The 16,030-nt window shown below is 42.4% G+C and overlaps 1 protein-coding gene across 14 annotated transcripts in view; it reads left to right on the top strand.

Moving 5' to 3' along the window:
- The first annotated feature begins 8,667 nt into the window (after window positions 1-8,667).
- Window positions 8,668-16,030, top strand: part of LOC109899241 (SH3 domain-containing kinase-binding protein 1-like) — a 28,974-nt gene continuing 21,611 nt past the window's right edge. For 4 of the 14 annotated variants that reach the window (XM_031835080.1, XM_031835082.1, XM_031835081.1 and 1 more), the window contains exons 1-2: window positions 8,671-8,949; window positions 10,301-10,458. In XM_031835080.1, coding sequence (XP_031690940.1) covers window positions 8,946-8,949; window positions 10,301-10,458 — 162 coding nt within the window. In that variant the 5' untranslated portion in view covers window positions 8,671-8,945. Of the gene's footprint in view, window positions 8,950-10,300; window positions 10,459-16,030 lie in introns of those variants that run through there. The other 10 variants (XM_031835084.1, XM_031835086.1, XM_031835090.1 and 7 more) reach the window with 6 other exon arrangements.

Genomic DNA, 16,030 nt, shown 5'->3' on the forward strand with positions numbered 1-16,030 from the left:
CAACCATTCGCTGCCTGCACCCGCATACCCGACCTAGCATCACCACCCTGGATGGTTCCAACCTTGTATATGTGGACATCTATAAGTACCTAGGTGTCTGGCTAGACTGTAAACTCTCCTTCCAGACTCATATCAAACATCTCCAATCGAAAATCAAATCAAGAGTCGGCTTTCTATTCCGCAACAAAGCATCCTTCACTCACGCCGCCAAACTTACCCTAGTAAAACTGACTATCCTACCGATCCTCGACTTCGGCGATGTCATCTACAAAATTGCTTCCAACACTCTACTCAGCAAACTGGATGCAGTTTATCACAGTGCCATCTGTTTTGTCACTAAAGCACCTTATACCACCCACCACTGCTACTTGTATGCTCTAGTCGGCTGGCCCTCGCTACATATTCGTCGCCAGACCCACTGGCTCCAGGTCATCTACAAGTCCATGCTAGGTAAAGCTCCGCCTTATCTCAGTTCACTGGTCACGATGGCAACACCCATCCGTAGCACGCGCTCCAGCAGGTGTATCTCACTGATCATCCCTAAAGCCAACACCTCATTTGGCCGCCTTTCGTTCCAGTTCTCTGCTGCCTGTGACTGGAACAAATTGCAAAAATCGCTGAAGTTGGAGACTTTTATCTCCCTCACCAACTTCAAACATCTGCTATCTGAGCAGCTAACCGATCGCTGCAGCTGTACATAGTCTATCGGTAAATAGCCCACCCATTTTTACCTACCTCATCCCCATACTGTTTTTATTTATTTACTTTTCTGCTCTTTTGCACACCAATATCTCTACCTGTACATGACCATCTGATCATTTATCACTCCAGTGTTAATCTGCAAAATTGTAATTATTTGCCTACCTCCTCGTGCGTTTTGCACACAATGTATATAGACTCTCTTTTTTCTACTGTGTTATTGGCTTGTTAATTGTTTACTCCATGTGTAACTCTGTGTTGTCTGTTCACACTGCTATGCTTTATCTTGGCCAGGTCGCAGTTGTAAATGAGAACTTGTTCTCAAATAGCCTACCTGGTTAAATAAAGGTGAAATAAAAAAATAAAGCTTTGACTGAGAAAATATGTTTTGAACGGTCATCCAACACGGAATTGTAAATCCGGCCTCTTTCTAGAGCTCTGACCTGAAGATAAATGACGTCATCATGATTTGACTTTTTCAGAGTTCCCAGTTGTTGTGAAAGCACCATAAATCCAGAGAATGTCAGAATTTGATGATAAAATTTGCCCACGAAGGACCTCCGCGCCACCTTTCTGTTCAAGTGAGTACAACACAGCAAGATGAGTATGCTGTATGCTGCTGCATAAAAATGTAATATGCCAGGGAGATATGTATCCTGTAGCTAAGAAAGTAATACTAAGATTATGTTGTGTAATAAGATGTTAGTAGCCCATGTGCCTCACCCTAATAATTTGGTATTTTTACCCCTCTTAATTTTGCCTACTGTTCTAACTTGGTGGTGCACATGTAGCCTATAACTTGTTTTAGAAACATGTAATAATTGAATATTGTAAGAGCTTTCATTGTCTGTTTATATGGCCCCTTTATTTATCCTACAGTTCTGACTTGGTGTACCAGGAGAACACTGTAAGAACAGCCCATGTTCTGAATTGTGTCGCTGTACATTTCAAAAGTGCTAAACAAATAGTTACATTGACTATGTCTGTCCTTGCTCGCTCATCAATGTCTTAATCGAAATTACGGATTGCCTCTTATCCGCTTGTCATCACATTATCCCATAATTTGTACATCTCAATTGTCATTAGAAACCACATTTGTTTAAGCAAGTCAGCCATATCAGCTATGTTTTTTTAAAGGGCAGTAAATGAGGCTGAATGAACTGTTTCGCTGCCAGACAAGGCTCCGCTGATAGCCAGGTGTAGCAGTGGTAAGATGTTGGGACAGCTTTATGCAGGTGTTTTGTGGGCACCATTTGTCACTGTTGTAGTGCAATTAATATATTGTTTAGTGTTTTGTTGTGTAGTGGCTTTGCTGCAATGGATCCCACTTTTTTTATTTGTTTTTGCCCCACCAAGATTTACATGCTAAAATTGCCACTGAGTATCAGTGTAGGAGAATTTACGTAGCAGGTTAGGAGAATGAGTTTAAGGTTAGAGAAAAGGGTTAGTAAAATCCTTGTTATCAACAACTGTTGTCCCCGACGCGACAACTAGATGGAGCTGTACTCAATCTAGCCACAACGGTAGAAACTGTCAGACCTGACAGACCATCAGTATCATAATACCGGCATGATGTAGGCCTAACTGAGGTGAACATGAATGAAAATGACTTATGTATGGGCCTGTATGTAGGCCTTAACTTGGTGCATCTATAGGCTAGGTGAGGGCTCAGACCTGTGACAATATGTATATTAATTTATGCATTCATAGGTACACACAGATGATGATATATTTGACTGTATTAAATACTGGATTAGAAAAAAAAATTTGACTTGAATTTTGCGCTGCCACACGTCTCTCCTATCTTTCAGCTGTCCCTATCACATTGTGTGTGGCTCTGAGTTATCAGTGAATGAGTGGGAGCTTGCGCAGAGGAAAGGGAGAGAGAGAGAGTTACAACACTGTATAGACATAGTATGACATTTGAAATGTCTTTATTCTTTTGGAACTTGTGTAATGTTTTCTGTTCATTTTTTATTGTTTATTTCACTTTTGTTTATTATTTATTTCACTTGCTTTGGCAATGTTAACACGTTTACCAGGCCAATAAAGCCCCTTGAATTGAATTGAGCAGATGAGCGCCCACATTTTTTATCATGTTTTTACATAAAGATAGATTTAGAGTTAGATAAACTTGAATTTTTCTGCAAGAACATATACAAGATACTACCCTCCACAACATAACCTTCACTCCAAATCAAAACTCCAAACCTACAATGTGATTTTGGAAAACATTTCCTGGAAGGATTCATACTACCAAGACTCTTATTTCCAAGCTATACAGGGTGCTCTGGCAAACAAACAACATAAACCTGAAAACACCATCTAACCTGGAACTGAGTGAGTAATGTCTAGTCTGAATCTACTTTTAAAGCCAAGAAAAAAAATACAATACAATTATATATTTTATTTATAAGGACTGAATGCTAAGGTAAGGCTACCAAGCTTGCTAGGACAGAACATATCTGACTACAATTAGCAGTGAGAGGTGTACCCTTGTGCCCTTGAGCCCAAAAATGTCAGGAGAGTTTCACAGCCGACCCCACCCAAATGCAGAGGCTTTTGAAGCCCCCTCCCACTGTTCAGAGGTCATTACAATACAGTGGATAACAGTGGATAACCCTCGCAAGGCTGCCGGCCCAGACGGCATCCCTACCGCGTCCTCAGAGCATGCGCAGATCAGCTGGCTGGTGTGTTTACGGACATATTCAATCTCTCCCTATCCCAGTCTGCTGTCCCCACATACTTCAAGATGGCCACCATTGTTCCTGTACCCAAGAAGGTAAAGGTAACTGAACTGAATGACTATCGCCCCGTAGCACTCACTTCTGTCATCATGAAGTGCTTTGAGAGAATAGCCAAGGATCATTTCACCTACACCTTACCTGTCACCCTAGACCCACTGAAATTTGCATACCGCCCCAATAGGTCCACAGATGATGCAATTGCAATCACACTGCACACTGCCCTATCCCATCTGAAGAAGAGGAATAGCTATGTAAGAATGCTGTTCATTGACTAGAGCCCAGCATTCAACACCATAGTACCCTCCAAGCTCATCATTAAGCTTGAGGCCCTGGGTCTCAACCCCATCCTGTGCGATTGGGTCCTGGACCTCCTGACGGGCCACCCCCCAGGTGGTGAAGGCAGGAAACAACATCTCCACTTCGCTGATCCTCAACACTGGGGCCCCACAAGGGTGCGTGCTCAGCCCCCTCCTGTACTCCCTGTTCACTCATGACCGTGTGGCCATGCACGCCTCTAACTCGATCATCAAGTTTGCAGACAACACAACAGAAGTAGGCTTGATTACCAACAACAACGAGACAGCCTCTAGGGAGGAGGTGAGGTCACTCGGAGTGTGGTATCAGGAAAACAACCTCTCTCTCAATGTCAACAAAACAAAGGAGATTATGGTGGACTTCAGGAAACAGCAGAGGGAGCACCACCTTATCCACATCGACGGGACAGCAGTGGAGAAGGTAGAAAGTTTTAAGTTCCTCGGCATACACATGGACAAACTGAAATGGTCCACCCACACAGACAGTGTGGTGATGAAGGCGCAACAGCACCTCTTCAACCTCAGGAAGCTGAAGAAATTTGACTTGTCACCTGAAACCCTCACAAACTTTTACATATGCACAATTGAGAGCATCCTGTCGGGCTGTATCACTGCCTGGTATGGCAACTGCACCGCCCACAACCGCAGGGCTCTCCAGAGGGTGGTGCGGTCTGCACAACGCATCACTGGGGGAAAACTACCTGCCCTCCAGGACACCTACAGCACCTGATGTCACAGGAAGGACAAAATGATCATCAAGGACAACAACCACCTGAGCCGCTGCCTGTTCACCCCGCTACCATCCAGAAGGCGAGGTCAGTACAGGTGCATCAAAGCTGGGACCCGAGAGACTGAAAAATAGCTTCTATCTCAAGGCCATCAGCCATCACTAACGCAGAGAGGCTGCTGCCTACATACAGACCTGAAATCATTGGCCACTCTAACAAATGGATCACTAGCCACTTTATTAATGCCACTTTAATAATGATGTTTACTCATCCCATATGTATATAATGTATTTTATACCATCTATTGCATCTTGCCTATGCCACTCTGTCATTGCTCATCCATATACTTATTCCATCCCTTTACTTAGATTTGTGTGTATTAGGTAGTTGTTGTATAATTGTTAGATTACTAGAGAGAGAGCTGCAACCAGTGGAGGGCAGCAGAGGACAATATATAAATGTAATTTTGTCCTTGAGACATTTTATTTAAATACTGTAAAATTCCATCTGTTCCTATGGAGGACTGCTCCTTTCGAGGAGTACAAATATGGCAGCTGGTAGCTTAAAAACCTCGAATTGGGGTTTATACATTGAACATCCCTGTTAGTGAGCATTTCTCCTTTGCCAAGATAATCCATCCACCTGACAGGTGTGGTATATCAAGATACTGATTAAACAGCATGATCGTTACACAGGTGCGCCTGGTGCTGGGGACAATAAAAGGCCACTCTAAAAGGTACAGTTTGGTCACACAACACAATGCCACAGATGTCTCAAGTTTAGAGAGAATGTGCAATTTTGTATTTATTTTATTTCACCTTTATTTACCAGGTAGGCCAGTTGAGAACAAGTAATCATTTACAAGCTCGACCTGGCCAAGATAAAGCAGAGCAGTGCGACAAAATCAAACAACACAGAGTTACCCCCATAGAGACTGCCAGGTGTCTGAGCAACAGGCCCTCTGGTTTGACACACTGAACTCTATCTGAGAAGTAGTTGGTGAACCAGGCGAGGCAGTCATTTGAGAAGCCAAGGCTATTGAGTCTGCCGATAAGATTGCTGTGATTGACAGAGTCGAAAGCCTTGGCCAGGTCGATGCTGCACAGTACTGTCTTTTATTGATGGCGGTTATGATATCGTTTAGGACCTTGAGCGTGGCTGAGGTGCACCCATGACTAGCTCCGAAACATGATTGCATAGTGGAGAAGGTACGGTGGGATTCGAAATGGTCGGTGATCTGTTTGTTAATTTCCCTTTCAAAGATTTTAGAAAGGCAGGGCAGGATGGATATAGGTCTATAACAGTTTGGGTCTAGAGTGTCTACCCCTTTGAAGAGGGGGATGACCGCAGCAGCTTTCCAATCTTTGGGGATCTCAGACGATACGAAAGAGAGATTGAACAGGCTAGTAATAGGGGTTGCAACCATTTCGGCGGATAATTTTAGAAAGAGAGGGTCCAGATTGCCTAGCCCAGCTGATTTGTAGGGGTCCAGTTTTGTCCAGCTGTCTGGATTTGGGTGAAGCAGAAGCGGGGGGGGGGGGGGGTTTGGGCAAGTTGCTACAGAGGGTGCTGAGATGTTGGTTAGGGTAGGGGTAGCCAGGAGGAAAGCATGGCCAGCCGTAGAAAAATGCTTATTGAAATGATCAATTATCGTAGATTTATCGGTGGTGACAATGTTTCCTATCCTCAGTGCAGTGGGCAGGAGGAAGTGCTCCATGTAGAATATTGGTTCCTGACTTCCCTGAAAAGTTGTATATCGCAGGGACTAATCGATGCTAATGCAGAACGCCACAGGATGGCATGCTGACTGCAGGAATGTCCATCAGAGCTGCTGCCAGAGAATTGAATGTTCATTCCTCTACCTTAAGTCACCTCCAACATCATTTTAGAAAATTTGGCAGTAAGTCCAACCGTCCTCACAACCGCAGACCACGTGCAACCACGCCAGCCCAGGACCTCCACATGCGGCTTCACCTGCAGGATCATCTGAGATCAGCCACAAGGACAGCTGATGAAACTGTGGGTTTGCATAACCAAATAATTTCTCAGGGAAGTTCATCTGTGTGCTCGTCATCCTCACCAGGCTCTTGACCTGACTGCAGTTTGGCGTCGTAACTGACTTCACTGGGCAAATGCTCACCTTCAATGGCCACTGCCACGCTGGAGAAGTGTGCTCTTCATGGATGATTCTCGGTTTCAACTGTACCGGGCATATGGTGGAGGGGGGGGGTTATGGTATGGGCAGGCATAAGCTACGGACAATGAACACAATTTTAATTTTATCGATGGCAATTTGAATGGACAGAAGTATCGTGACGAGATCCTGAGGGCCATTGTCGGGCCATTAATCCGCCACCATCACGTCATGTTTCAGCATGATAATGCACAGCCCCATGACGTAAGGATCTGTACACAATTGCTGGTAGCTGAAAATGTCCCAGTTCTTTCATGGCCTGCATACTCACCAGACATGTCATCCACTGAGCATGTTTGGGATGCTCTGGACCAACGTGTGCGACAGAGTTTTCCAATATCCAGCAAGTAAGCACATCCATTGAAGAGGAGTCGGACAACATTCCACAGGCCACAATCAACAGCCTGATCAACTCTATGCAAAGGAGATATCGTGCTGCATGAGGTAACTGACAGATACTGACTGGTTTTCTGATCCATGCCCATTTTTTTTTGGTATCTGTGACCATTAGATGCATATCTGTATTCCCAGTCATGTGAAATCCATAGATTAGGGCCTAATTAATTTATTTAAATTGTGTGATTTCCTTATATGAACTGAGTAAAATCTTAGAAATTGTTGCATTTATATTTTTGTTCAGTGTAAATACATCAAGATGCCATCTCAAACACAACGTCCACATTTGCAGAGATCGGATACAGATCAAATGTATATAAGGTCTCTACATACGAGGAACTATGTGATAATCTGCTCAACATGTCTGCAATGTAGGCAACATGGAACGCCACCAAATTCTGTTCAAACCTGCGCAGATTATCCAGTCTTTATTTTCAATGGCCGGAGGACGTTTATCATCGGATAATCCACATTAATATTATTGGCCCAGTGGCGATTTTAGCATGTAAATCTTGGTGGGGGTAAACTCCCCCATTTTTTTTTTAGATTGCATGCCAGCAAAGCCACTACACAACACTAAACAATACATTAATTGCACTATAACGGCGACAAGCGGTGCCCACAAACGTTTAGGGCCTACATAAATCTGTCCCAACAGCAGAGCTTTCTTGCCAACACAATGGAGTGAATCTTTACCACCGCTACACCAGGCGATCAGCAGAGCCTTGTCTGGCAGCGAAACAAATCATTCAGCTTCGTTTACTGCCTTTAAAAAAAAAAACATAGCTGTTATGGCTGACCATATTTTCCTGGCATATTACATAATTTATGCAGCAGCATATAAGACATTTTTGGACTGACTTTGTTCTATGCGGCATTCCTTCTCTGGCAAATTTTGTCATTTAAAAAAAAAAGATTTACAATTCTGAGTTGGATGACCGTTCAAAACATATTTTCCCAGTCTGACTTCCCAGTCTGACTTCCCAGTTCCCAGTCTGACTTCCCAGTTCCCAGTCTGACTTCCCAGTTCCCAGTCTGACTTCCCAGTTCCCAGTCTGACTTCCCAGTCTGACTTCCCAGTTCCCAGTCTGACTTCCCAGTTGCAATGCTTGCGAATATCCACTGTCACCGATTCCTTCCAAACAACTCATTGTTGAATTTGCGATTTCCAACTTGTTGCGGTAATGTTTATGTTCAATGGCCGATGAGCACTGATACGTTTCATCTATATTTCTCTTAATTTTTTCTCTTAATTTGACAAGGATTAAGAAGGATTTGCCAGTAGATTTGATTCACGATGATGACTGCTAGCTGAGATTGTGAAAGTAAGATGTTGACATGATCATTCCAATCAAAGCTACTGTACATATAACGTGACTTGACGTCATTTCTGTGGCCAATGACCTTGAGCCTTCTTGGAAGGGCACTTTTAATATAACTCTATGATAGGACCCAAAAGCCTGACATTTTGGATGTCTACCCTTACTAAAGGACTGAATAGGCCTGTAAACAATTATATCGTTTGTGTATCTGGAACGCACCCAATCTTTTGGGGGAAGATTCGCAATTTCTCGCGATATTTTTTGTACTGACGTGGTACGCAGCTCAGGGCAAAGAGAAAGCGAGCGCGCAGTTCTTTCTGTACATCAGTGGTTTTCCGCTATCTTGACTGGTGTGTGGTGTGATAAGGGGATAAAGCGGAAGGGATATGGTGCCATCTCACGTCCCTCCGGCTGCAGCGCTGTCATAACGGAGTTTTCGTGCGGGCGGCTGGGGCTTGTACTCGGTCCACGGAATAACCAGGATTCCTGCCTTTCCCGTTTAACACGGTAGTCCGTGCAGCAGTAGCTGAGCGTCACGGGATCAGATGGGTGAGTTGAGACAAGATGATTATAATTTTTTTAAACCTTTGTGATGCGTCAATTTATAGTTGTAACAGTAGAAAACCTAAACACAACTGGACACACCTGGATACTTTACAGTACAGATGCTGAATGTAGTCTAAACTATGTTTTCGTTAGCTGCGTGTCCTGATGACCATAACGCGATGCTTAGGCGGGGAACTTGCGTGTGTGTTGCGAGTACAGCAGACAGTTAGAAGACATTGATGTGCGACAGATGTTGACACGTTTACATTTTTATTCTCCGTCCTCTCTCTTCCCCTATCTCGCTCTTCCTCTCCCCGTTGTTGCGCGAATATAGCCAGAGTTTAAATGGGTTTAGTTGTAGAGTTACTAATAGGTAGTGTAGATCCCTCCAGGTAAACCCCAGGGAGAAGTAGGGGGAAAGAGGAGGGGAAGGACCGGAAGAGAAAACAGCTTCATGATCTTCACTGTAATACAGACTGAGATAGGCCAGATGTCCCCTCCTCTCTTCCTCTATTTCAATCCTCTCTTCTCCTCTCTTCATTCTATTCCTGTAGTGGCTGTATAAGCCACCCCCCTAGTTGTGACCAATAATATACTCATTCACAGATACACACAGGCACCACCTGGCACCATCAGTTGGAGTCCTGGTCCCCATGGTAACCAGACACCTCAGCAGCACCTCCATGGGGATTGTTATTGGTGGCCAGCTGACATATGAATATTCATCATTATTGTGTGTGTTCTACTACTGAGTTGGGAGTGTATTATGTCTGCAGGCATAGTTGGTACACTCCTATGGTTCCTCTGTTCTTTCTCTCAGTACAGAGAGGCACAGGGTAGATGGGGATAGACAGGGAGAGAATGCGAGGCTGTTTTAGGGGTTGGGAGCTAGGAGGAGGGGGATTGAGTCATAGCAGTCCTCCGTCTCATTCCACCATTCCTGTAGTTACATCCCCACCACCACCCACACAACTATGACAGCGATCTGTGTATTTGTGTGTCCTTTTACAAACTGAGGTATTCTCTTTGGGCGCATTCCTGACTTGGAATGCAAACACAACTCAACTATTGCGGAAATCAAATAACATTTTATTGGTCACGTACACGGTTTAGCAGGTGTTATGGCGGGGCAGTGAAATGCTTATCTTCCTAGACCCTATCAATCAATGCAGTAAATGACTACAATTCAAACTTTATTTTTAAACAGGAACTAAATTATGCATTCATGTCAATCAAAAACTTGATGACTTTGGCACAGATCTCTCACATTAAGATTCAGGCTTAAGTTTGTTAGCCATTAGTCATAAATTGTTTGTCTTTTCTCTCTTGTCTCTGTCTCTGTGTGTGTTTCCAGTGGAGGCGGTGGTAGAGTTTGACTATGAGGCTCAACAGGAGGATGAGTTGAGTCTGCGTGTCGGTGACATCATCATTAAGGTAACCAAGGATGACGGAGGATGGTGGAAAGGAGAGATAGACGGACGGAGGGGGCTGTTCCCAGACAACTTTGTCAGAGTGAGTAACAATTACAACACACACTCAAATCAATGTTGTTGTTCCCAAATTGTGTTTTAAGAGCATTGTACAACCAAGTGTTTAGGATCTGTAGCACTTTCTAAATGTGTCAATGCAGTTAGAATGTCAATGAAAATGCTTCAGTGTTTACCTTGTAAATACCTCAACATGTTTATTCACCGTAACACTTTTTAAACACATTAACATATCTATTCAGCACAAGGTGTTTTAGGTTTTAAAACTAAACACTGGGGGTGAGGTTTTAACAGTGTAGGGTGTAAAGCACGGTTTGCATATTTCCCAGCATGCCTTTCAAGTGAATGTGAAAGACCCACCCATGACTGTGTTTGTTGGTGAGAGAGACATTGTTGTTGATTTCAATAACTTGATTGACTATATGTCAACCAGTTACTTAAAAAAAAAAAAGTAAAATATATTCTAACTTGGCCATAACTAAAGGCCATTCACATATTATACATGTCATGAGGTGTTTAGTTATGACCTAGTTGTCCTCCATAATGTGTTCTGAAAATCTTGACTCATGGGCCACATCAGACCTGCAAATCACAGTACACTGGTTTGTGAAGTGATAAATAAATCTTGTTGGAATACAGATAGAGGGTGTATATCCAACAATTTCCCCCAAAAAATATTTTTTTCACTCAAGACATGGCATATGGGGGAGCAGTGTGATACCCAATCGGTTAGATGATAATTTTCTCGTCAATCATCTTGAAAGAAAACGTATAGTTAAAGATTGCACTATGCAGGAATCGCTCCACCATTTCCTGGTTGCTAGAATTCCAAAAGCTCTTCTAATTTCATTTTATGTGGCAAAACAAACCGTAGAGAATCATTGTACTGTCTAAACCGCTCTGAAATATATATTTGCATAACCATTACTATTGTATTTTCAGCTGTTTGAAGCTGGTGTATAAAACTGAAAGCGAAATATGCAAAAAAACTGAACTTAAGGACAGAAAGTGTAGAAATAGCGCACATAGAAGAGATCGACCTCTTCTTAGACTTGCTTTCATTGAGATCTATAACACACATTTCTATGTGAATTTTGTCGTTCCGCCTAAATAAAGTTACATATTGCGGCTTTTGAAAACTGGAAATCAACCAAAGGTCAAATGCTTTACTATCTAAAGGTTGCAAGTGCGTGGGCGATGGAGAGAAACAAAATGGTGCAGTTTAAGGCCATGTGGCGGAGAGTGATGCAGGCGCTGGAGATGAGGGGTGTGAGCAGTTGGGTCTTGGCAGGAGTGATGTCGTGGATGTTTGTGTGCATCTGCATGTTGCCGTTTTGTATGTGGATATTTTATATTATAAAAAATATATATAATAAATAAAATATTAAAGCCAATATTTTTTCACCCAAACCTGCACTCAGAATGACTGCTGTGGTGAAGGACTTAACAAACAATACTACCTTAACCCTCTTAACTGGAACCAACATCTCAGTAACGGGTGTAATAAATCCAACCCCTTACAGATTGGATTAGTTTAGAAAAATTGAAGTTATTTATCTTTGTATAGTATACAATCAAGTAATCAATCAATGTGCCTGAGGAAAAAAAAAACTGCATTGAATGGAAACATTTCTTGAATCAAATGTCTTGTTCAGTTGTGCTGAAATGTAGGTTTGATTCAATTTATTTGACAGTCTGTAAAATCCATACATAAGGGAGCTGCAGCTGGTGACACCTCCACATACAATTGAAGGAAATCATCAAGGATAACACAATACATCTTAACAGCTTATTTCCATGGTGGTCCTTCTGAAGAGGGAAAGGTGGCAGACATTCCTAACACTGATCTGAATAGAAGGCATGGAAAGTCACATCCATTGCTATTGACTAAATCCATTCTTTAACAGGACTATGGGGAAGTAAACACTAGTATTTAAAATGTGAACACTTAGGAGATGAAGGTCTACTGGTTGGAAACTAACTGGGAAAAAGCTGACTCATGTTTAATCTTGCATTCTAAATGCTTGTGTTTAGTATGAGAACACCTATTGCCAAATCAAAATATCTAACGTTTAAGTTTTAAACACGTCACGTTTCATGTTTTTTTTTTTTTTACAGTGTAGCCTAATGAACCTAATGACTGGTTCTGCGAATCTGTAAAGAACACAAACCTGTTCTTTGAATGTCCTGGATGGGAGACCAGATGCTGCAGCAAAAACACTGACACCAGTATCTAACAGTGGTGTGGTTGTGTGGTACGGGGGAAGCATCCACTTCCTTTCACAGTAGAGGAAGTAAAAATGACACAAGCAAACATGAACCCAGTGTTGTTGTGTGTTTCTTTAACCCTGAATGGTCAATGATAAAGTCGATCTAGAATAGAACATACACGATATTCATCTGCTGAATTGTTGCTCCTAAAAATCATTATTTAATAACTGTTGTGTTGAATGTCACTGCTCACTCAGATTACACTCACCTTGTGGTCAGTTTGTGAGTGTATGAGTCATGCACGTTATCATTCTCTTTTTCTTCCCAATAAAATGTGCATTTGTTCACTCCCCTCGTGGACTCAGATTACACTAACCCTGTGGTCAGTTTGTGAGTGCATGAGTCATGCATGTTATCATTCTCTTTTTTCTTCCCAATAAAATGTGCATTTGTTCACTCCCCTCGTGGACTCAGATTACACTCACCCTGTGGTCAGTTTTAGGGATGAATATTTTCAAAATAATCTTTCAGGTTTCAACACCAGGAATAATACATATTATGCCGAGCGTCCCGAGAAATAACTATCTGTAAGGTCCCCCAGTCGAGCAGTGAATTTCAACCACAGATTCGACCACAAAGACCAGGGAGGTTTTCCAATGACATGCAAAGAAGGGCTGCTATTGGTAGATGGGTGTAACAAACAAAAAGCAGACATTGAATGTCCGTTTGAGCATAGTGAAGTTATTAACTACACTTTGGATGGTGTCTCAATACACCCAGTCATTACAAAGATACAGACGTCCTTCCTAACTCAGTTTGCAGAGAGGAAGGAAACCACTCAGGGATCTGAAGATGAGGCCAATGGTGACTTGAAAACAGTTAGTGTTGAATGGCTGTGATAGGAGAAAACTGAGGATGGATCAACAACATTGTACTTATTACTCCAGAATACTAACCTAACTGACAGAGTGAAAAGGAAAACCTGGTTGTCTGCTTTCTACCAGGCACTGGGAGATGAATTCACCTTTCAGCAGGACAATAACCTGATGAAGGAAAAAGGAAACCACACACTGCTCTTGATAGTATCACTGGTCTTTAATAAGCTTGAGTATCGGCCTCACGGCCTTCGTCAGAGCTTTTGTGAATTTCTTAAAATTAGCACCCTTATGTAGACCTAGCCCCACCCACATCCGTTCACACATCGAAAGGGGTTGGAGGCAAAGGAAAAACAAAAGTGCTACCATATGCATTTCATATATATTAGAATAAAGTGTTGAAAACCACAATGAGAACAACCACGTCTGTAAAACCACTGAGGATTCTTTCACACCGAGGCGTGGTGATTATTGAGGCCGGGAGTGTTACAAATATTTTTTAAATACCGAGGAACTATAATTTGCAATGGATGTAAAGAAAGAAAGAAAAAAAGAGAAAAAAATACTGACTTTGTTTCCGATGTCTGAGTTGAAAACCAGTTTATTAGTGGTGGACGTGGTGAGTTAAGACAATCAGACATTAACAAATGGGCACCCTCCTGTATTTGCATGCCGCAGGCCAGGTAGGCCTACTCTATATGCGTGCTCAGGGGCACTCGCTCCCTCAATGTTATCAGGACAGGGGAACACATACTCATTGCTCACCGAGCGCTTCTTACTCACAAGTTTAGAAGGTTGTGAACTCTGCAAACAATGTTTCCACTCCGAGAATGAGACCGGCGAATTACTGTAATTAAGACATGCATTGATAGAAGTGTATGTAACCATATGATGAGAGAATAACAGTACATTTACTAGGCTTACGTGAGTCATATGTAATGAGGAATTTATCAAAAAAAATTACCATCGAAGGGCAAAGAATTCACACAATGTATGGGCAAGAATTGGCTGTAGACAGCTGAGCACAGTCTGGAGAGCTGCACCATATCTTGGCCACACACCCCTCCACCACACACAGGTCTGCACATTATACCCCTAGAGCAGCATTGTACTTATACTGGACAGATTTGGGTAAGAGTGAGCCCTGTCACTTTTTCCTTTTCCTGTCTGCTAAAACTACATCACCGGAGAAAGCATTTAAGCGAGTGAAACAGCACCCCTCTACATATAGACCATGTATCTCGGCCTGGGCAGAAATAGTATGACATGCTATACTATTTTGGTCCAGACAGCATTAGATACAGTATATGGTCTACACATTCTGAGATGTAAAAATGTCTAAAAACATATTTTCACTTTGTCATTATGGGGTATTGTGTGTAGATGGATGAGAGAGAAATTCAATGAATACATTTTAAATTCAGGCTGTGGCAACAAAGTGTGAAGTAAGTCAGGGGGTATATTCTTTCAGAAGGCTCTGTATGGTCACTATGGCGGGGTTCTCCCCAAACAAGCTGCACCACCTTGTCGGCTTCGCTGTGCCAAGAATTACAAATGTTATGATTCTCTTCTGCCATCTTTCTGAAGTGTGCACTTGTTCACCTCCATCTCATGAATTGAAAAGAGGCCTTAATGGCCATGTCCTCTTATAATCTCCACCCGGCACAGCAAGAATAGGCCACCTCTCAGAGCCTGGTTCCTCTATAGGTTTCTTCCTAGGTTCCTGCCTTTCTAGGGTGTTTTTCCTAGCCACCGTGTATCTACATCTGCATTGCTTGCTGTTTGGGATTTTAGGCTGGGGTTCTATATAAGCACTTTGCGACATTTTCTGATGTAAAAAGCGTTTTATAAATACATTTGATTTTGATTTATGATTTGTTTTGGTATTCATAAAGCATCTCAGAGCAGAGTGCTGATCTTTAGATCATAATGAATGACATTACATGGACAGAGTGTACCTGATCCTAGATCAGCACTCCTAGTCTGTAATGCTTTATGGATATGGGCCCTGCTGGTATGTTGGTGCTAGGCTGGAACAAAAACCTGTTAAAAAAAACTGCTTTCCAGGAACAGGGTTGGAAAATGTTCATCTCAGAGGAAGAGAGTTTGACTAGATGTGTCCCATGACAGTAACATTCTGTGTGTGTGTGTGTGTGTGTACAGTCGTGGCCAAAACACAAATATTAATTTTCACAGTCTTCTGCCTCAGTGTCTTTAGATATTTTTGTCAGATGTTACTATGTAATACTGAAGTATAATTACAAGCATTTCATAAGTGTCAAAGGCTTTTATTGACAATTACATGAAGTTGATGCAAAGAGTCAATATTTGCAGTGTTGACCCTTCTTTTTCAAGACCTCAGCAATCCGACCTGGCATGTTGTCAATTAACTTCTGGGCCACATCCTGACTGATGGCAGCCCATTCTTGCACAATGCTTGGAGTTTGTCAGAATTTTTGTCAGAATTTGTGGGGTTTTGTTTGTCCACCCGCCTCTTGAGGATTGACCACA

The sequence above is a fragment of the Oncorhynchus kisutch genome, linkage group LG11 (genome assembly GCF_002021735.2).
Source record: "Oncorhynchus kisutch isolate 150728-3 linkage group LG11, Okis_V2, whole genome shotgun sequence".
Taxonomy (NCBI): domain Eukaryota; kingdom Metazoa; phylum Chordata; class Actinopteri; order Salmoniformes; family Salmonidae; genus Oncorhynchus; species Oncorhynchus kisutch.